This window comes from Euwallacea fornicatus, chromosome 26 (assembly GCF_040115645.1).
Source record: "Euwallacea fornicatus isolate EFF26 chromosome 26, ASM4011564v1, whole genome shotgun sequence".
In the NCBI taxonomy this organism is placed as follows: domain Eukaryota; kingdom Metazoa; phylum Arthropoda; class Insecta; order Coleoptera; family Curculionidae; genus Euwallacea; species Euwallacea fornicatus.
Window position 1 is genome coordinate 930,756 of NC_089566.1, and position 24,257 is coordinate 955,012.

Here is a 24,257-nt window from a genome sequence, read left to right on the forward strand (position 1 = left end):
CATATGGCTTTGTGAGGTGTAGAGTGAAAGAGTTATACAGGGTGTTCATTTAAGAGCCTTTCGAATTCGTATGAGTTCATTTGTTATTTCATAAAAAGATGTATTATAGAGATGTGTATGAAGCTAATGAAGGTAAATGTTAAAATTAGTGACAACCGTACAGAGTGTCCCCAAAAAAGTGGGGCGTCATAAAGGCCCATTTTTTCACGTGATAGAATCCTCTTTTGATTCTATCTTAGTTCCTAATATTGGTTTGAAAACTGTGCAGGGAATTAAGAAGGGTGATCAGAATAATACACACTAAGTTATAGAAGTATATGTAATATTTATTTTAAACTAGAAAAGGGAGAAAGAAAGTAATGTAAGAGTTTGTGTGATGATATTTAGCTTCTCGCGCATTCTACGAACGACTAACTGGCTAGGGAGATTAGGACTATAGATTCGGAGCTAAAAGAAATATAACTCATAGCCCAGACATAAACATAAACAATCTCCCTTGCATGAAGAAATCAACCGTGAGAGTTTATGTCCTATAAAAGAGCCGCTTCCATAATTAATCCTTAATATTGTGATTTTCAACACCTAATTTTTGTTTCACTTTGAATGCAGTGACTCGGAAGTCATGACGTTTTAAAATAAATTTCACACATTTTCAGTGCCTCATAAGAAATTAATGTCAAACTTAACTTAATTTAGATTTTGATAATTTTAGAATCGGTTCTCATATAAGATTGCCTTAGCAGACACGAATGCTCATTTAACTGAAAATACACACAGGATGCTCACAACAACTTTAATTATCACCTTTCCAACTTCAGTTTTCTTGATTTTTTTCAAAATAGTCGGTATGGCGTTTATGCCGTGAGACCAATGGAAATTGAATTTTCTTCATTTTGGCATAAAATAATACTTATTTATTGTAAATGCTAATGGAATTATTCATCATTTCAAGAACACTTGCATTCATGGCTAAGTGCTTGAATGCTAAGCGTGCATTGCTGTGGTTTCGATGTTTTTTTGCTTTTTTTTTAACTGATCATCAAAATAAAGCATTCTCAACAAGAACTTAAGTATGATTTATGTAATTGCTAATGTAATGGAAATTGTTCATTAGCATTACGACACAACGATTTCCTAACAGATAGTATTTTAATGTAAGGGGTCAAGAAAGTCTAAATTAACGTTCCAAATGGACAAGAAGTGTCAATTATGAAAAGGAAAGCATCTTAGGAAAAGAAAATGAACTAGACATAACTTTATCAGTAATAGAAAATCGAACCGTTACCGTAAGAGAAATTAGTCAGAAGATCAATAAATTGTCAAAACTTAAAAAAAAAATCGAAACCATGACAACGCATGCTTAACATTGAGGCACATGGCTACAAATACAGGTTTTCCTCAAATGAAGAAAATCAAGAAAATTGAAGTTGAAAAAGGAAAAATTAATGTATCAACACCCGGTGTGTATTTTTATCTATATAGCCATTCGTGTCTTGTTCAGGTGATATCTCATGAAAATCCATCCCAAAATAATCAAAATTTAACTTAAGCTAACTGCGATCCTAATTTTTTTGTGAGGTACTGCGTTCCAGGGCAAAAAAAAGTCTAGGAATTAATACAGGGACAAGAGGAGGTTTCATGACGTGGAAAAATGCAGCTGATCCTTTTTGAAAAAATGACACTATGATTTCCTTCTTTTTTAGGACACCCTGTAGAGTGGTCATTAATTTTAAAACTTACATTTATTAGCGTCATATACATTTCTACAACTGATTTTTTTCGTGAAATCAGAAATAAACTTCTAAGAATCCGAGGGGCTCCCTGTATATTTATTTACCGAAGGTGGTACGATTTTAGTTAGAAGTATTTATCTAAGAAAAAGGTTGACCTGACAACTACTTGGATTCGTAGTGATCGAAAATAATTTCGAATAACTTTCATTGTTAGTTTAACGGCTTCAAGTTGTGTTCTCCAGTGTTCTGGCACGTATAGGTATTAACTAGCTAATTATTGTTATATTCACGGTGCACAAGACCTTACCTCTTTCCTGATATAGTATTTCACTGCTTTCAATTCAGTTAAAGGCATATTGATTTTTATATTGCATTATGATACGCTTCTTCGGATTTTGGTCATGAGATAGGCGACTTAACCTAAGACGTTTGAAATCTGAACCAGTCATCGTTCGTGAAGCCCCACAGTCACTAGGAAGCCCATATTTCAAACCCATGTAAAACCTATCAAAAATTCATCTTGGTACACGCTTCGTCGTAATCCACATCCAGGCACCCTTTTGCATACAGCACGTTCAGGCCTTAGTATCTTCTAAGGAGGCAAATGAAAATTTGACACATTACCCCTGTATAAATTATTGACAATAATCATAGATATTCATGTCACGTAAATTATGTGTTAAGCTGGATATAAAATGTAGATGACAAAAGTTGCTACAGATTGAAAACTGTCAATTTTTAACCAATTGCTTCTATGTGTAACACTCGTTTTTATTATTCAACCTCATTGACAATGTCGATCCTGATAGTAATGAAATATTTTCAGAAAATAGACATTGTCATTGTTATCTTGACTGTTTAAGACACACCGTAAGAATTCTGCCCAAAATACCATCAAATAAAACCATAGAGTACGTCCTGAAATGTATCAGAAAATTTCGACAGAACCAACTAAATGAGATACCTGGTGTTGCTTAGAGTTCAACACTCTCTCATCAAGCCCACAAAGCAAATGCGGGAATGATGGTAATTTGAGAACTAATTTGTTTTTAAATTAAAAAATAAGAAGGTTACTGTGTAACTGAAGTTTTCTATTGTTAGAGAATGTTCGTTTATTAACAAATTGTACTTTCTTCTTCAAACGTATCATTTCTTGAATTTACGTATATTAAAAAACATATCGGTGCCGTTGGCAGTAAACAGGCACCTAAAGCAAGACCGCGAACTTATCCGTATCTGTCCAAAATGACGCAAGGTCAGACGTAAATCCAATTTTACGTTTACGGTGAACATAACGATCCAGCTACGCACATAGCCTGGATAAGCCCTAATATGCTGTTCGAGAAGTTCCGCATTTGAACGACTAAAAATGTAAAATAATTATCCGGACACTTCCGACAAGAGAGATTGATTACTTGTAAGACCAGTGCAGATGCCGAAAGTTTGTGCTCTCCAAATGTGTTTCCAAGTTATTAACTCTGAAACTGAAATCTACAAAATGTAGAATTCGTCAGAAAGCCTAAAGGATCTGGCTTATAGGAATATTTGCACAAAGGAGTAACGCTAAAGCATATGAGATGTCAATTACAAGTTTCTTGATACGTGTAACCTTACCTTAACTCTATTTTCTACTACTGGTCAAGTCGAACATAACCAGGGATCCTTCTGCGCTTACGGTAGTCAGGTACGTTTCCGTTTATGATGCACTTTAAATGTCTAATATTAAAATTTTCAACGTTACAGCTTGAAGCGACGTGCGTTTAATTTGTTGCAGATTATAATTAAAGCATTACAGTTAGTTCAAATAAAAACCTCTATCTATCTCTCTCTCTCTCTCTCTTTCTTTCTTTCTCTCTCTTTCTCTCTCTCTATCTTTTTCTCTCTCTCCCCCTCTCTCTTTCTCACTCTCTCTCCATCTCTCTATCTTTTTCTCTCTTTCCCCCTCTCTCTTTCTCACTCTCTCTCCATCTCTCTATCTTTTTTCTCTCTCACTCTCTCTCCATCTCTCTCTTTTTCTCTCTCCCTCTCTCTCTATCTCTCTCTGAAAATCTGAAATCACATCGATAAAATCTCACTTTAGCATTAAAACCCCTCGACCCATGATGCCTAAAATCATATCGATTAGACACTTTTATGAGTAATAATTACATTACACTCTCCTACCACTCTCCGAGTGTCCGTTAGACCCACAAATTTTCGAAGCCGTGTATCCCGTCCCGCTGTAATTACGACGGTGCACATTGAAAGACAAATGGATTATTCAACATTAAGATTCATTTTCGGCACATCATTCGGTGACTGACAAGATGGGCTCGAGACAGCAGACACTTAGTCCGCCTTATTATTAGCGACACCGACACTTGAACGCAATTAGCGGACTCACCTCTGACCAGTCCCGAGATATTAGCTGAAAAGACGCGAGGGCGTACCCATTGGTATTGAAATTCAATAGGAAACGCAAATGTTTGTGGCTTGGAGACTCTTTCTTGAGCTAATGGAATCGTGACGACAACGTTATGTCAAACAACGCCCCCGTACAATTGGAGGACGTTATTGTTTGACAGTCGCCATTGCATCGCTTTGCATACTTGTGGGACTGCAAATCTGGTGATAATTATTTAAGTTCCCATCGAAATCAACATATTTCTGACCAGTTTTTGCTTTGAATCGAAAGCTCAAAGAACTACCTCTGAAGGTTCGTCAATGGTTTGTTCTGTATTCGTGGGAAATTATTTTTTTCACTTTGACCCCGTTTGCTCTGGCTAATTGACAACCGATTGCCAATTTCCAATAAACACATCGACCTGAGAGACCTGAAGATCAATTATCTTGACCACCAGACTCGTTTAACTACTTAACTAATTATTACTTAATTTAATCGGGAATATTCTTGTTAATGGAACGATACCAAACTTTATTAATAATATTATTGAAGCAAAGGACCACTTCGGTGAACAGTAATTTATGTACCGCCACTTGTTACAGAAGCACTAAATAACAATAAGTTTATTGTAGAAAGTCTTAATTTTGACCTGTTAATTAGCGTCCAGCTGTTTAAAGTGTACAATGTACGAGTAACTGTTTCTCATGACAATCTGTTACCACACAAAGAGCGTATTCAAAAGAGGGTACACGTATTAACATTATGACGTGTCAAAGGTATTGCCGAATGTCCCGACATTAATAATGGTACCGTTTTCTTTTACCTGGAACTTTCGTAATGGGACCTAAAAACTATATCAAGTCTAATGAGTATTCTCCAGTCATTCAAAGCCTTATTTGCTTTAAGATTCTCCAGTTTAATGCGTGAATAATTCGTCTATTCACGGTGAAAGACAATCATCTGAATAACAAAAAATCGATTATGTTTGGTTTAAGGTCGACAACATCAACTGCTTCTCAAAGATTCTCTGTTCTAAGCCCTCGCTCACGATCTTAGGCTATCGAACTTTCCATTGTGAAGTAACAAACCTTTGTATTTTATTTTAGGTTCGCCTTGCGAGCATGACGGAATATGCGTAAATACCCCCGGATCATTTGCCTGCAATTGCACCCAGGGTTTCACAGGACCAAGATGTGAAACTAACGTCAACGAGTGCGAGTCCCATCCATGTCATAACGACGGATCGTGCCTGGACGATCCCGGGACGTTCAGATGCGTCTGCATGCCCGGTAAGTGTCTGTAAAACATTCTAAAAGTCGCTAAACGGATGTCCATTTTACTCTGCTGACAATAATGGGTTTAAAGAAATTCTCGATTAATTTGCAGAATTCGAGTGAACGATCGTACAAATATTTTCCACTAACGATCAACTTAAACGCCATCGAAACAGGCTTCTCTAGATTTCTGAATTTGGTAAAGCATCCACGTTGCACTCGGGCGAGTTTTGTACCGGGATGTTTCGAAAAGTTGGACAGGCGGATTAAATGCCATTGACATCTCTTTAAGTCGTGAATAATATGATGATAATGGTGCTGATGAAGGGTAACGACACTGACAGAAGCTGTTGCGATGCTTGCAAAAGAACTTGGACTGTGCTTGCTCTATGTAAAGCCCGAAGTAAATATCTATAAATAAATTCTTATCAGGAGTATCTGTTCATTCAAATGAATTATGTATCCTGATGATCTAGATTTTTGTCAAAATGCAACTGCTATGTGTATACTCGGACAGCAGGGTGATCATTCGGCGTTCGTAGAGAAATAATATACACAAGAATATTTCTTGGAACCAGTAGCTACGTTTGAACTATACGTTATTTTTTCTGCAATCGACTAAATATTAGGAGACATGTCTGTTAATTTGAGTGTCTATCCAGACAAATCATAACTTAACCAATAACATGTTGAGATATCGAAAATTTCCATTACTACGAGTTATTTTGTTAAATAGGTTTACAGCATACATAATAGCTTTCCTGTATAATGTTCGATGCCGCCTTTACCATGCAACATTAAAAAAATTCTTACATGTGCAGGATCATTGGCCTCCTAGAGATTATTCTTTTAATTTAAGGAAAATGTTGTTCTATCGTTTTATTTTGAACTCATCAACCTGTGGCAGAACGTTATAATGACCTTTTACAAGCACCTTATAGATAGAGAAACACTGATATACAGGATGTTAAAAAAAGAGTGTAAAGTAGTTAAAGAGGCAATGGTATGAACCAAAATAAGCAAAAAAGCCTTTGCAAACATGGGTCCGCGAAGTAACGGTTTCCGAGATATGGAAGGTTGTTCTTTTTTGACACATTTATTTGCAATTATTTATTATCTATTTATTATCTGCAAGCAAAAGATGCTTCTAGTGAAAAAGAAAAAATCAATGTACATAAGATGTTCAAAGTGCTGTCCTTCCATTTCCAAGCAGGCAAGATATCTTTTTCAGGAGGATATTTGATTTCTTTCCAAAATCTCCTAAATGGTTCGGATTTGTTGCCATTTTTTATTGCTCGAGGCTATTTACATGAATACGGTGGACTAGTGTTCCCAAATATTTCCAAAAAAATAAATCTCGAGCGTTTAAATCATGCGATCTTGCAGGCCACGATACAAGTCTCCTGTTTTCTACCCGTCTACGTCAAAACAACTTGGTGTAAATGCTCTCTAATGGCAATCGAAAAATGAGGTGGAGGGCCATCGTGTTGAAATTACATTTGTTGCCTTTGGTCTAAAGGAATGTTGTGCAAAAGATCGCCCATTGTATTTTGTAGAAAGTTTAACTGAATAGTGCCTGTTAATCGGGTTGGCAACACAACAGGACATATTAGGAATCTGTCGCCTGAAGTACCCATCCAAAAGTTTGATTGAAGACGTGTTTAATGTCCGCATTCCATTAAAGCATGGGGATTTGCTACGGCCCAAAAACGCCTATTTTGACAATTAACAGCCCCATTCCGTGCGAATGCGGTCTCATCAGTAAAAAAGAATATTGGCCAGCAAGGGGGGGTTTCCATCAACATTGTGTAGAAACGAGCAGGAAAAAACCAAACTTCCTTGATGATCAGGTGGATTTGAGGGATGTACGCGTGCGCGGGACGATTACCAAACAATAGAAACACCAATTTTTACTGCGACTGATATTCTCTACACACTTATCCCTAGATTATTCTCTATCCGCACTAGAACTTCTTCTGCCACTCTAAAAGTAGATACCGACCCTGATCTTCTAGATAAAAAGCACTATTTATTCAATGAACCGATATCACTTAATCTTTGGTGAATTCTTCCAAACAAACGATGTAAGAGAAACTGGCGATTTGGACAAGCTTCAGCATAAAGACGTCACGATTTAGTGACAATGCCATTAGCACCGCCATACACATCAAACGCGTGCCGGTTAATGCTGCGTTAGAGTAAACAGCTAAAATGCAAGTTTTTGTAAAATAAAAAAAGGCGGTTAAAAAAGAAAAATTATCGTTGATTTGGACGTAATGAATAATAAATAAATGAAAATAAATGTTTCACGAAGGAATAACCTTCCATATCTCCGAAATCATTACGTTACCATGTTCAATAAAAATTATTTGTTTATTTTGGTCCACACTATTACCTCTTTTCATATTTTATATATTTATATATATATTATCTTTTAACACCCTACAGATCTTATCGTTTTATTTTCAATGTCGACTGCAGCATGTTTGGATTTTTGACAATTTTGAAAAATGACTGCGTAATTCTGTTATTTAATAGAACATTAAAATGTTATTAATGGTTTCATAAGGTATTTTTGGGGCTTTTTGCACGGGGGGGGACCAAATTTTTATCCCAATTTTGACAAATTAAGCGACAGTTTTCGTATTCGAAAGAACTGCTACTTATCAGAATCACCTTAATTATACTTTTAAGACCGATATAATCACCGAACTATTTACTTGATATTGCTTCGTCCAGTAGATTTATTTTTTTACTAAATGCGGAACTTCCTTTGGTTCCAAGTTCAGCGAGAAGAATTCCCCGCGTCTGATTTGTGAAATTTGCGGTATGATTCACCAATCATACCGCAAATTTTGCAATAAAACAATGATCTCGCTAGATCATTGTTTTATTCCCACTATTGCTAATTACTATAGCCCGTTCATAGTACCTAGGGTCTGTCAAATTAATGTTTTGAATGTCAGTTTTTCCTGTCAGTTTCAATAAGACGCTTTACTACTATAATCGTCAAGATTGTTACAGTTGATAGAAACTGTTAAAACTCCATTTATTAGCTGCTGAAAAGCGAGATCTCATTAACAATATTGACAGAAAATTGAAAATGTTCATTATATTTATGACTAATTACATGCATAGTGGCCTATTAGATCAGTTAATGGAATTGTTTTAATGTTAGTTACCTACGATGGCTTATATTATACAATATCGATTGACGGTCGTCAAACAGACCATATAAACTCACAATATGGCCATAGAAAGAAATATTTATAAATTTTATGAAACATATCGCTTTTAGCACTTGCCAGGAAAACAACCATTTCAGCACTGGGCAATCATGAAGAAGGCTTAGATGAGTCCGCAATGCTTCCATATTTTTCAATCTATTCTTATGCTATGGGTATATACATACGTGTGGAATGCTAACAGTGGACGTGTAGTATACAGTGAAAAAGTCCCACATAAATTTATTGAAAATTCTAGGAAACATTTTTCGTGAAAATGGTGGAACATGTCACATATTGTTTTTCTTCGAGAATATTTTGACGTCACAGACATATACAGGGTTACCCAAGTAGTAAATAAATATACTTTTCCATTTTTTATGGCATCCCACGTATATTATGAAGTTTTTGAGTTTTTTTGGAAATTCTAAACATAGTTTATGCAACGTGTCCATGTCTAAATTCAACAATTTTCCAAAAAAAAACACAAAAAATTGAAATGACGATAAAACTGTTAAAACTTAAAAAATTAATAATATAATGTATTAAATGTTTCAACTGTGCCCTGTCGAGCTAACCCGAAACTGAACTTAGCCGATGTTGAGTAATATTATTTTTTAAGTCTTCGCTACTGTTGGGTTCATTTAGATAGAGCCTATGTTTCAGATGACCCTATAAAAGAAGTTCATAGGGGTGAAGTGAGGCTATATAGCATGCCACTCTAATTGCCCTATTGCGCAAATATTTCAATAACTGTTGAAATTAGACTTGGGTGTGTTATGTGAACTACGTTTAGAATTTCTCAAATATCCAAGAACTTCATAATATACATGAAGTTCCATAAAAAAAATGAGAAAGTACATTTATATACTACATGGGCAACCCTGTATACAGGCCTGTTACGTCAAAAAACGCACAACAAAAAACAATATTTGACAGATTTCAGCATTATCACGAAAAATGTTTCCTTTAATTTTTAACGAATTTATACTGACCTTTTTGTCCTCTATGTGTAAATCAAAAACATTATGAGTCTGTTGGTTGCCTTTCGAGGTATTTTATCCTGATTTGTACGGATTCTTGCTGGCATGATTCAGTAACTCTTGCATTTTCAGTTAGATACACATAGACGAGTTACGTTGAGTCTAAAAAAAATTCTCTACCCGTACTTCCGCTTGAGCAAGAAATTTACCTTGATTCCCTCAATGCAATACTAGTGCAGTGGCAGATGAGCTCACCAAAATATACTCCATAATTAGTATGGTTTGCTGTGAGGCTTAAAATTCGAATTCAGACTCAGTCTGAAGAAAACAGTTGAACGTGAATTTCGTTAATTCAGAATAATTTGGCTATATAGAGTGTAACAGATCATCATGCAGATATTTCAGGGGGTGGCAGTGTTCGATAAAATAAAAAGGACATTCTAAGATGTCCATAGTCAAAGACGCAGCATTTTTGATACTCAGAGGACAAAGTTCGATTTGTTTTTTATTTTTTAGTCTTTTCTTTCGTATGCCTACAGATAACTTAATGAAATTTCGTATTCCTATGCTTTTCCAAGAGCCTCTACAAGAAAATTTCGAAATGGTCGGCGTTCATATACACGATCTTATGTTTTCCTCGGTCACGTACTATTTGCTTCTTACTTTTCTCCGGAGCACCGGAATTCATATCAATTCTGATTTCGCATTTAGATTCCTTTCTCATTTCTTTAACTTTTAAATCTGTTACAGCCTGTAGACAAACATTATTTATAATTCAGTGCCTATGACTGAGGGGAAACGATTGCAACGTTATTATTCCCGCAGTACCTGCACTGAGCATCAGGTAAAGAGCATAATTCATAATCCTAACAGTACAGTAAATTCTTCTGGCGCTTAATAAACTCTTTTAAGATTTCTTATTAGGTTCTTTAATAAGCAAGGTTAGCACATAAAAAGGCATTAAAACTACAACATTCGAAATTAAGAAAGTCACTCTAATTGCTTTGTATCGGATCTTTCGACTAACGCTGAAAAGTCCTAAGGTCTAAAATGGAAACCTAAATAGATGAAGCATGTAGATCGTCTGACATGCACATGCATAGAATTACGGTTTACACTCTTTTCCATTCAAATGCAACATCATCTATTAATGAAGGTCATTATTGAATGATTTCACGTAGTGTAAAGGAATGTGTAATACTTAGCCGAACGAAAAATGCGTAAATAACAAAGTCGCATAGACTTCATTGCTGGCAACTTAATTTCGGGTTTCTAAGGGTAGTTAAAGCGCTATTGGCGAGGGCCATTTGCAACTGTTCGGTAATAAAGCGAAGGAGTAAGTACCACCTTCGCGTTCTAAGAGATAATAACGTGATGTATTATTGTTGGGCTGATTTATAGCTTTTTTATTATGTTTAAACCCCAGTTCTTCATTGTTGTGTGTTTATATGCCTACGGTTTATTTATGGTTTTAGATAATAAAATGTTGCGGTAACTTCTGAAAGTTGAATTGACGAAATAATTGTTCACACTTAAATTGATATGTATTGTCGCATGTTGTATAGCTACAGTGCCACGGAAAAGTATGCGTACCCCGGTCGAAAACGGCTTTTTTTACATAAGGAATTGGATAATAAAGAAAATCCTTTTGGAAAAATTATATATGTCTAAACATATAGTAAATTTGTTTTTAACTAAGCAACAAAAAAATCCCTAATTCAACAAAATTAAGAAAACTGATAATTGCAACTCAAAAAAGTATGCGCGCGAGAGAACTCATCAACGAATAACAAATAAAAAAACCATTCTTAACATTTTGTTGGTCCTCCTTTGGCCTCAATAACTGCCTTTAGCCTATTCCTCATAGAAAAAACCAAATTTCTAGTAACCACTTGAAATATCATTCCACTCTTGCGATAGAGCATCTCTTAAATCCTGTTTGTTGCGAATTCTCCTCTTTCTTATGCGTCCCATAAATGTTCCATGGGGCTCAAGTCCGGAGATTGGGGTGGTGAATGGAGTTGTTTTGGGATATTATAAATTAACCATTCTTTTACAATGGCAGATGTATGCTTCGGATCGTTGTCCTGTTGGAAGCACCATCCGCTTGAAAGGCCCAGTTTTTCCGCAGACTGTTTCAAATTGTTTTTGAGTACGTTCAAATAAACAAATCGATCCATTGTCGCATCTACAAACACCAAATTACCCACCCCACCAGCAGACACACACCCCCAAACCATCACGGACCCTCCTGCGTGTTTTACGGTAGTAATAATATTTTTAGGATTTAGCTCTTCATTTACCTTTCTCCAGACTCTTTGTTTTCCATCACTACCAAATAAATTAAATTTGCTCTCATCACTAAATATGCAAGAACTCCAAAAATCATTGGTTTTATCAATGCGTAGATGAGCAAAGTGAAGCCGCTTTTGTTTATTGGTATCTATTATAAAGGGTTTCTTCCTGGGAACTCTACTATGAAAACCCTCGTTGCGAAGAACTGCCCTTACTGTTTCTAAATGAACATGTATTTCATGATCGTCTTCCAATGTATTTCGAATTTCCACTGCCGTCGTTCTGGGGTTTTTTGTAACTAAACGGTCAATGGAGCGCCTAATGCGGGGAGTTATTTTTGGCGGAGGGCCACTTCGAGGTCTACTATGAAGTGAATTGGTGGTTGAAAAATTTTTCAAAACTCTTTGAATACTAGATTTGGCTTGTCCAACAATTTTGGCAATACTGTTTAATGAATTTCCTTCATTCCTCAATCTAATAATTTGTTCACGCGATTCAATGCTAATCTCTTTACTTTTTGGCGCCATATCGATCAATTATTCTGTCTAACTAGTGAGAAATCTGTGCACAAGCTGGTCAGATTACAACTATTGCAGAAACCAGACGTTAACTTGCAGCAACATGTCAGATCTTGGAGAAATATCGCAAAATCTATTGTACGCACACCTTCTTGTCCTGCATTTTTAATTTTGTTTAAAGAGATTTTTTTTTAAATGTTTTGTTAGTAATAAAATTTAATATATTTTTGGGCGTAAATAATTTTTCGAAAAGATGTTTTTCCTTCTTTGATCCGTTCTGTCCAAACAGCCATTTTTGATGGGGGTTCGTATACTTTTCTGTGGCACTGTATATACTGTTGCTCGATGAGAAAAAGACTCTGAACGCGAAACGGAAGGCGGATATCTCTCGAGGGCGATACTGCGTGCTCGAATTACGTATACAGATTTTTCTACAATCATCCAAATCAATATTGAATTAGGTGAAGCGGTTTTCGTTTATTTGGATAACTCTATAAATATAATATAAAACGATTAAACGTATTAGTATAAAAACTTTCTTTACTTTGGATTTTTCTGCTCAATGCGATTTCACCACGTTCGGCGAAGTCAAAAATTGTGCAACCGTTGAGATTTATGCTGAGTAACATGCTACCCGTCAAATACGTTTCAATAGCAGCTGACGACATTTTTGTTGCGAGTTCTAATCAGTTGCTCAACGGTTGCACAATTATTACTTCTGCCAAATGCGGCAATTAATTCATCCCGATGAGCAACCACCTCGGGGAATTTTTATAGAGGTTTACCTCGCAGAAGAGCCGGTTACCAAACGAAAACTTGATAACTTGTACAAAATTCAGCTTTCTCCGAGCCTTGTAGAGGTGATGACAATATGATTGAGCATGGTAGCGGGGTTCCCACTCGTGATTGAAATGATTTAGTGTTGATTACGCAATATCACTCTCGATATCCAGTGATTATGTATTCCAATTTGATGAAATATTCGATTGATTCTGATTTGACGAAAATCCCTAACTTTGTTAACGGTTCTATGCCATTACCACACAATGGAAGGCATTAATTCGTTTACTTTTCAGTTTGTTTATTTCGCACGATTTTTGTTTCGTTACGCGTCCCATTTTAAACAATAATAATATGAGAAGACTTCCAGAAAGGCATAAAAAAAATTAAAAAAAATTCATCTCGTCATTCGTAGAAGAGCACTCAAAGATGGTAGGATGATGTCAATTCATTTGAACTCGAAACTCCGTTCACGCCATGAAGTTTATAGCCATAACATTCCAAATCAATAGCAAATATTGAGTTATTTAGCGCTTAATGTTTTTATGTAACAGAATCCTGCTAAAGGGATTTTAGGCTGATATATAACATAGCTTTGACTGAAACATAAATTCATAAGGGAATCCTTTCCTGTTACTATATAACGCAACAAATGGCCGAATTATGCAATTTTTTAAGGAAATAACAGTTAAATATTAAATTAAATCTGGGTGAACCTGGCCTAGAACAACAATATGCAGTTTTTTATTTTACAGCTACCTAAACCCGAATAATCTGTCATTTGCTTTCCGATATTTATGGAAATAACATCAGAAGGAAGCAGAATCGAAATATCAGAGCTTCGTTTTTTTTTTTTCGTATATCTTCGGAAACAATCGGAATTTTTCTGACTTTTCAATGGTACTTTATTCAGCGTAAAACTACGCAAGTTTGTCACAATTTGAACGTTCTCGCATCACTAACGTTTGTCGAGATCCCCACAGTGGCTCCTTCATTTTAGACACCCTGTACAGATATGAATTCCATAAGCTCAAATTTAAAGTAAAATGACAAAAATGACCCTTCTTGCCTCTATTTACCTATATTCCCGAAAACAGACAGTGAAGATCATGCAGTTCAATTTTTGCCAAAAACTTACCATGCCACTAAGTTCAGAACAAAATGAGATTCTGAAATCCGGTTTATGGGAATCTCAAAGGTTGTAAAGAGGAACATTTTTGGCAGCACCAGTGCTAATATTACGCATAACCATGCACCTCCAGCCACTGGACTTCCAGAACCTTAAATGGCGCTCTACCTCGATATGTGCCTCACATTAAAAGTTACTCAAAATGCATTAGTTTAAGGTAAAAAATTCCAAAATCAATAAAGTTGTTTTTGAATAATCATGATCAATTAATAGCAACTTTCAAATTCAATTTTTTAACATCAAATTCATTTTTTTTTTTTCGAAAAAAAACATGAAATATTTTAAAAATGATTTGAAACTCAAATGATAAATGTTCAAATACTCCCCATTATTTTGTAAGCAAAAATACACCAGCCAGTCCTCGGACACTTCTGAAAGTTTCTCTTGTAATCTTTCGACATTCTACAGTTATTCGATTTTTTAAATCATTAATATTCCGACGAACCGTTTTGTAAACTACAGATTAAGATACTTCCAAAGAAGAATCAAGCGGCGTTAAGTCGGGAGATCTTGCCGGCCATCTTATTGCACCTCTCCTGCTAATCCATCACCAGTTTACGACTTTCAGTTGTTGTGCGCACTGGACGTTTTACGTGTTTAACGTTCACTAAAGATCCAGTCATTCTAAATTTTGTCAACAGCTGAATGGCATAAACATGCGAAACATATTTGTCAGGATGTTTTCACTGAATACTACCGCGTTTGCCTAGGAGATTCATTATTCGCCCCATAAATTAACACAATTTCGACATTTTCTTCTAGGGAATAAACCATTTTAATAAACTAACACTTTAAAAATAGTAGTAAATTATCTGTCAGCCCATAAACAGTAATATTCAAATTTAAATGGGTTCTGACCAGTTTCTTTTCCTGTTAAAGATTTGTTTTTTTTTTTGGAATTTCTAGAAAACAACTTTATCAATTTTAGAGTTGTTTACAACAAAATAATGCATTTTAAATATCCTTTAATATGAGGTGCGTGTCGAAATAGGGCGCCATTTAAGGTTCTGAACTTGGGGTGTGGCGGTCAAGAGACATGCGTAATATTAACACTGCTGCTGCCAAGAATGTTTCCTCTAACAACCCTTGAGGTCTCCATAAACCGTATTTCAGTATCTCTTTTCCTTCTGAACTTATCGGGGGGATAAGTTTTTAAGTGAGCATACGGTGTGCCCCAACACCGCTTCATCTGTCTACCATTCCACAACCATGATAATACTTTTCTTGAAACCGATGCGCCAATGAACTGCGCAAGTCCCGCTTTAATTTCCAATCAAAATTGCGGTGTAAAATGTTGTTTATCATGAACGTTTATGCAAGTACCTAAACAAAAATTCAACATTTATACAGCTATTGATTCGATGACACAAGAGATTATTATTCCTCAATTTTTTATCTATGAATATGATTAATGTTGCCAGGAAGCAAACTGCAAACGAATGATGAATAATACTAAAAGAGAGAATAAACACCCTCAGGCGTGATATCATAACAATCAATTAAAACCGAACCAACATCCACAAAGGAAGTGAAAGGTAATATCTTACATACTACCTACTTGTTGAGAGGAACCTGTTCGTAAAAAATATTATCTGTCTGATTGGTTCGTCGTTTTAATTAGTTGATTCAATCCATGCAATGTGATATGAGCGCTATGATCTCCCTTGAATAAAAGAATTCCGCGGCAAGTTGGCACATTGTAAAATCTGGGTCATACTGGGGAGCTTATTGGTAACCTTATAATTTCTACAGGGATAACGGCACCTATGTTTAAAAAAAAACCAATCCTCCAAGTATTTCGTAACAAGTATTCGTAAACATTCATCAAATTCTCCTAAAAACTCCTTATTAAAATAAACTGGGTCACTTACTCCAGTTGTTCTTTTTTAACAATCCTTTGTGAGATTTCTTGCAACACAACACACCTGACATCTTTAACTGATGATGATACAGCAGACTACCGAATTGCAACATTTTCAGTAAATTGCCATAAGACGTAGGTACCGGTTCGGCTAAGCCCTCGACACCCTCCGAGTCCTGGAACCTTGGAATATTTTTTCCTTAATTCAGGTTACAGCATAAGGCTGATTACAAATGTGCCTTTATTACCATGATCGAACACTTTATTTCGTTGTGTTGGCGATCAGCATTCAAGGTATTTAACGTGGGTGTTGGGGGCATGGCATTACATGAGTTAGCCATATATCTTCATAGCTTTACGATAACGTGGTGTATTCACTCGATTACCGAATTGTTGTCTACTTTGTCGAAAGACGATGTCAGCAATTTAAACCACTCTTTTACTATGCATGGGGTCAACGAAGAACTCATTTCCTAGCCGAAATTATCAGCAAAGTACCACGGGCGGTTATTGGGAGAGTACATCTTGCAACGTCGCAGTGACTTTTCCTAAAGCTAACCAAAACCCAACTTAGGCGTGGTCTACTTATGAAAGAGCGAGTCTTTCTTATGGTGCACATCGCATATTTCATGGGAACCGTTAGCAAATTTCAGATGCAACTTGGTTATTTATGATCGTCTCTACGGGTATTCCGGAAATAATTCGTCGAAAATCGAATTTCGCAGTTCCAAAATGTATTGAAGGAGAAGTATAGTACCCCTATCCTTTTCATGTCCGTAGATATAAGAATGGCAAACGTTGTGTCATCGGGTTAATGAGGTAGACAATGAATGTTTGATATCTGTTCGTACATCCTGAACATTAGTAATCAAGAATTGAGGATCATTCATTACTTGTCAAGCCTGTCTAATAACCATATGGTAACTCAAGTTAATTCAAATTGGTTTTCCAAATTAGAGATAGACGTTTGGTAGAAGATAAAGGCTATTAGTTTGTTTAATTTGTGTCAGTTTAGAGCTCGCAATTAACTTATTATTAATGATCTAGGTGAGCTTTCTGCAAGTTAGTTCAGGTTAGACGACCCAGATAGAAATCTTGATTATCGATAGGTTTATTTGTGACATCAGTCTGAACCACTCACTTACTTACAAGTTAAGGTCACAATATGGCCGCCGAAGGCCCGTTCAGTACATTGCCACACCGGGTGTGCACTGGTGTTAATGCCTGCATGCCGTAAGACAGTTATCCGACTCTATGTTATAAAATTGTAACGTATTGACACTTGTCAAACAAAATTGATTTCAGATTTTTTTTCCATAGAAAGTTGACAGTGTCAAGTTCAGAACACGCCTGCGTACTGGCGCCCTTTGAATACATTTTTTAAACAATGCGAGAGATCATTTGGTAAATGAATTTCAAAAATCTAAAAATTTGAGTAGGTGTCAGTCTATTTAGAATTTCCATCATACGGATGACGATTTTTTATTGTAGCAAAGAGAGTGACCAGTGTCAATTTCCTCTTAACTAAGTTTTAACCAGAATTATATTCCTTATTTAGAAAATCCACACCTAGAAAACGGTATCAGTCCGAGCCAAGCAATGTTGGGAACCTATTGAGTATCATTCTATTTTCAAATTCATGTGTTAAAAGATTTCTCATGCTACTAAATCATAAAGCATAAAAGATAGAAGATGGAGGGAATTAAAACAAATGTAGGCAATTCGATGTTATTAGAACCCTTCATCCTTTTTTTCATTCTAGAAAGATCTACTGAGTGTTATTATTTTCTAGTTATTATAGAACTATTTAAGAGATCTAAATGCTACGGCGAAAACGAACGAAGTAGTGTTTCTCGGGTATCTGTAGAAGTATTTGGAATTTTTTGTATTTAAAGGCAGATTAAAAAAAAAACAGTTAATTACTCATATTTGCATATTTAATTCACTGATAGTATTTCTTTTGTGGTTTAGAAGATCCTGATGTATTACGGATTTATGGTACCCTATGCATCTTATTCTAACTTATTAAATAGTCGCCATGGAATCCAGATATTGTTCCTTATAATAATTAATGTACAATGATACTTGCAGAATTCGACAAATGTGTCAGACTTTTTTGACATGTGTCAGATTTTTTTGACATGTGTCAAAGTTCTAATGTGACAGAATCACTTTGCTTCTTAAGTGCATTATTTTGGCCAAACTCAGGATTGGAAATGATATTGATAAATGGTTTTATACATATAAAAACAGATTATACAACTTTATTGCATTGGTAATAATGTTATAAAATGCAGGATTATTCCGAGGGGGTATACATATATGCGCAGTATGTACACATACATATGTGTGCCTATGCACCTATTAGACTCCGTAGTTCTTTCAGAGTATCGTCGATGTTCTTTTCTAATCGAATACGTATTATTTGATTTGAAACCTATAAATAGTTATTGAATATGGACCTGAAGCACTCTAGCACATGCTTCGGCCAACTTAATTTCTCATATTTAGACTATATATTTAATAGGAAGTGTCTGCCTTGCTCGTTTTCGATTTCGGTACAATTTCCTATATTCGAAAACGACACGATCTCTGTCTCGTTTGAACCACTCCAAACGCAGCCTCCACAGCCTAGAGCGAAAGCCATTTTCATGTCCAAACAGTCGATTTAGCTCTTCGTACATTATTCAATCCCTTCGTATTATTATAAAATTTAATTCAAGAGTAGAAAACACGTAAACTGAACGCCATTGCAGAAAATCACCAAACCAATCTGGGATGTAAAACGATGCAAAATATACCATTAATATGCAAGCGGGTACGAGCTGACCGAGCCTCCTCATATTATCGAGCCGACAGTAATTGAAAATAATCTTTTTGTAATGACTATCTTTCTTGCAAGTGGAAAAGTCATTGCCTCTTATGTTTGTTTGTTTCAGTCAGGGTTATAGAGTTCCAAGTTCAAATCAGGTTATAATGTTAATAATTCTGCATTTTCTGCCTTATGATTAAAAGAATAAGCGCTTTCAGTTGTGTGCAAACCAAGACTTCTGAAATTCCCAGCTTCACTGCGCAACGATTTCAATCTTCAGCGGTAATTAAAATACACTTCACAACTGGCCAGACCTTATACGGTTTCACGTTCGACGATCGAAAAGTCGGACAGGAAGTTCGACATTACTATATTAAGAAATAAATTTTGTCTCCGAATGTATTATTGCTTTTACTTTTTTCTCGCAATCTCTCGTTCAGAAACAATTTGAACCTGTTTCGATGAACTCATCCATTAATATTTATGCTCTTATTATACTTACGAAACGTTTTCAGGATTCACAGGCACCCAATGCGAAATTGACATCGACGAATGCAAAGATAAGCCTTGTCTAAACGGAGGCATCTGTCAGGATTTGATCAACTCCTTCAAATGCACCTGTGCAAGTGGATTTACTGGGTCGAGGTGTCAACTCAATATCGATGATTGCGCTAGTCAGCCCTGTATGAACGGTGGAACTTGCCACGATTCCGTAGCAAGGTAACTATCGAATGTAAGAAATGGTGTGCTAAACCCAACCGAATTATTGTTTTTTTTACAGATACACCTGTGAGTGTCCCCCTGGATACACTGGAAACTCCTGTGAGGTTAACATCAACGACTGCCAGTCGTCGCCTTGTCGTTACGGAGAATGCATAGACGGGGAGAACTCCTTTACCTGTCAATGCCATCCAGGTTAGTAAATTTTGAAAACGTATTTGATACGAAAACCGAGCCCTACTGAAACGGGTGAAAATTTTAAAAATCACATTAAGCGATTTCTTTGCCAAAAAGTCTGATTACACTACTGAATTAAGCGCCCTTCGTAATGGCCACTTGTTAACCTTCGTTAAAAAATATTGCATATTAATATTTCTATGACGAAACTAAAACGGCGTTATTGTTATGAAGTTGTTTCCTGCGGCGAAACAAGCCCTGGAATAAAATGACAAAAATAACTGACAATGTTAATAAATGACTTTAAAATATTAATAATATCTAATTACAGTCTTCGAAAACCCTACAAAATGTTTACTACTAATAATGGAACAATGAAGTTAGAGAGACGAAGTTGGATTTGTGAGTTTCGTTTGCGATAATGTTCTTCTATTTGAGATATGCGATCAGAGATTTAATAACAGATATCTCGGCAGACCTATCGTGAAGCGCGACACCGTACACCACATACAAAAAAATGTTCAATAAAACAGGCCATGTGTCAAGACATATTTAAACAAAGAGGAATGATCCATATCAGAAAATTAGATATATCTAATCTGAATTATACCAGGTCGCTTTGAATGGGAAATTGATAAGACATTTTGAAAAGTGCGTAGCTCTGAACCCTCTTTTAGAACATTCAGAGAATCTCAAAAACCAGATAAGCCATTAGCGTTAGTAAGAGTTTGACACGTCAAAGTTTGTGTAAAATCGAAGTCTCAGGACTTTATGTTGGTAAAATCGGTAGGTAGCAGTCACAAAAAGGCTTTTAAATGAAGAAAAATTTAAGCACAGTTTGCAACTGGAACGCGCCTTTTTACCAAATTTATCACTCAGTTCATCAAGTGTGTGAAACCCTAAAGATTCTCCCAAAAAGACATGAGATTTATAAGCTAATTTTCCAACATTCCAGTAACGTCGTTATAAGAATTTAAAAGCTGAAATTAGGGAAAAAGCTATAGTTCGAGACTTTTTTTGAAAATCTTAGCCAACATTTTTGACGTAGATATTACAGACAGATTTCAACTCAGTGACAAGATACAGTACGAAATTCAACAATTATACAAATAAAAAGCAAGTTTTCGAGATAAAAAGAATTAAAATTTAAAATTTTCAAACATTTTCCTTATACATACATACATATATGTATACCGTACGTTCGCTTAAAAACTTACTATCCCAATAAGTTCTGAATGAAGTTTGTAGGATCCTCAAAGATTGTAAGGGGCAACATTTTCACACACACCTCTGCACCTTCAGCCATCTCAACTTCAGAACCTCAAATTGAATCCCACGTCGATATATACCTCAAATTGAAGGCCATTTAAAATGCAGTATTGTAATGTAAACGATTCTAAAATTGATGAAGTTGTTTTGATTAATCATCGTGGAAATTGTTAGGAAAATTAATAAAATTGAATTTTTCAATGTCGTGTCCTCTGTTTCAACTATAGCTTTGTTTTCCTATATCGTTGATAGGTTATGCATCAAGTGGGAGACGTGATCTTATTGAATTGCAGAAAATATTTTTATCAACCGAACTTTTTTGAATAGTTTAAGCTTTCGCTAGAGCTTATCCGCGAATATTCGCTACACTATCAAATGGAGGCTGTCTATTTATCAACCCCTTGGACTTCCATAAATTTGTGATTTCATAGAAAAATAAATTATGGGGATATAGATGGGATTGAGGAAGATAAATTTTTCAAATTAGTGATAATTACAGGGTAGCCCAAAAACAGGGGCATCACAAAGTGTAATATTTTAACGGGAGCACTTGCGTTTTTTCACGTGATAAAATCCACTCTTAATCCTGTGTTATTTCCTAGGTTTTCTTAAACCTTAGAATGCAGCGAGTTGAAGCTGTAGCGTTTTAGAAAAAATTTCAAACATTTGTAGTCCTCCTCAAAACGTTAATGCCACAGTTAGTTTAAGGTAGATTTTGAAAATTTTACGACGGATTCTCATCTAAAATCACCTTAACAGGCGCGAACACTCATTTAGTCCAAAACATGTGCAAGGTGCTCACAATGACTAGTTTAATTTTCCCCATATCAAGTTGAATTTTTAAAATTTGTTCAAATGGTATGGTGGGTTTATGACGTAGGTACCGGAAGAAAATTTAGTTCGTCTTACTTTGGAATAAAATAACTTCATATTTATCCTAAATGTTAATGGAATTGTTAATTTTTCGAGGAAAACTTGCACTCATGGCTAAGTGCCCAAATGTTAAGCACGCGTTGCCAAGGTTTCGATGTTTTTCCATTCCGAATTTTGACACATCATTTACGGTTTTCTGTTTCATCAAAATCTGTTTGCTTTAAAACTGACCATTAAAATGAAATAATTGGTTCACGTGACGAAAATTATTAATTATTGTCTTGGGTTTACGCACAACGATTTCCTAATAAAAAAAAAAAAACATTCTAATGTAAGGAGCTTAGAAAGTCTAAAGAAACGATTTGAATGGACAGGAAGTGTCAATTATAAAAATAAAATTCAAAAGAAGATGTTCTTAAGGGAAGAAAGCGAAATGGATGTTAATTTTTAAGTAGTAGAAAATCCAAGAATAAGCGTAAGAGAAATTAGTCAGGGGGTCAACGGGCTGTTCAAACAAACAACATCGTAGCTATCATAGTAAACACTCAGACAGTTAGTTATGAATGCAGGTTTTCCCGAAATAATTAATAATTTCATTGGCAGTTAGGATAAATGTGACATCAATTTATGTCAAACTGAAGAGAACCGAATTCTATTTCATCCTGTCATAACGCACCATCCTGCTTCACAAAATCAGGGTTATTGAAGTTGAAGATGTTACGGTGAACACCCTGTAAGTATTTTTGATTAAATGAGTATTCCTGTCAGCTGTCATTATATATAAAAATCAATCGTAAAATTATCGAAATCTCACCTACGATTTAATGCCTGATACCTGCGATATTGACGCTTTTATGAGGTACTGAAAAAGTCTAAAATTTATTTTAAAGCGTCATACCTTCAAGTCACTGCATCCCAGGATAAAAAAATCTACGAGCTAATACAGGATCAAGAGATGACTCTGTGACGCAAAAAAATGCAGGTGGTGCCATTAAAGAAAAAAACGTTTATTGACGATTCACTTTTTTTGGGGTACTCTGTAGGGTCGTTACTAATTTTAAAATTTACTTTCATTAGTCTGCATATCCCCATAATTGATTTGTCGTGAATCCACAATTCAGGCTAAAAGTACCCCTATATACACCCCCTCATTGATTTTTTATGAAATCACACAGAAGTCCGAGGAGTTGTTAAATGGACACTCTCTATATTTGTTAAATTCCTATTTTCCTGATAGGATATATGGGACGATTGTGCCAATACCAACTTAACGAATGCGATTCCAATCCCTGCCAATACGAAGGTACTTGCCAGGACTTAATCAACGGGTATCAGTGCATATGCAAAGCCGGGACGACTGGGCCTAATTGCGAGATTAATATCAACGAATGCTACAGCAATCCCTGCAGGAATGGCGCCACGTGCATCGACGGGATTAACAGGTAAGATAATGTGATCTGATCCACTATGATCATTATAATTCGGGACTATGACTAACCGAAAGCATGTGCAAATTTACTATTAGAACGATTTAAATTTGATCTTCTAACAGCTATTAACCTTTTTTACATGCCTTCCAGGGGATTTCCTTTTTATATGTAAGTGTTGCATTTTTCCTTTTCGCAATGTTTTTGTGTCATTAGTAAATCTACTCTATTTTAAAACGTACGAAAAGGTATTGTCAATAATTAAACTGCTGCTCAATTCCGGAATTTTGATCCCTCGATTTTTCAACTGTCCCATAATTCGAAATATACAGTCCCATGAATTTTAATGGAGAAATAGAATATTTTTATCTCCTCCCTTGTGGGAGATTGCAATCCGTTACTGATTCAGGTGACTTTGCAGCCCTTTTACTTTCCACGATCTCTTCATGAATCATAAAGAAACTCACGCGTTATATTTCGATTAAACTTATTATTGCTACTACAAACTCAGTCAAAAAGTAAACTTTTAGATCACCCAAAAACATTATTTACTTGGCGTCTGGAGTCAAAGATCGCAAGTTGAGGACAATAAAAACACCTTATCTTTTTAGCTAGTCTTTAAATTAGCTCCCACATTAGAAAAAGATTGTCATAACGATATCTCCGAAAATATTCATTCCAATTGGGCTCTCTGTGTTGGATTTATCACAAACGAACACAGGCTGGTTGAGATCCTCTC

The 24,257-nt window shown here is 35.6% G+C and overlaps 1 protein-coding gene across 2 annotated transcripts in view; it reads left to right on the forward strand.

Annotated features, from left to right (window-relative positions):
* Positions 1 to 24,257, forward strand: part of N (neurogenic locus Notch protein) — a 132,834-nt gene that overhangs the window by 95,696 nt on the left and 12,881 nt on the right. For both annotated transcript variants that reach the window (XM_066296677.1, XM_066296678.1), the window contains exons 8-11: positions 5,223 to 5,405; positions 19,568 to 19,772; positions 19,834 to 19,967; positions 23,329 to 23,533. In XM_066296677.1, the coding sequence (XP_066152774.1) occupies positions 5,223 to 5,405; positions 19,568 to 19,772; positions 19,834 to 19,967; positions 23,329 to 23,533 (727 nt within the window). The remainder of the gene's footprint in view (positions 1 to 5,222; positions 5,406 to 19,567; positions 19,773 to 19,833; positions 19,968 to 23,328; positions 23,534 to 24,257) is intronic.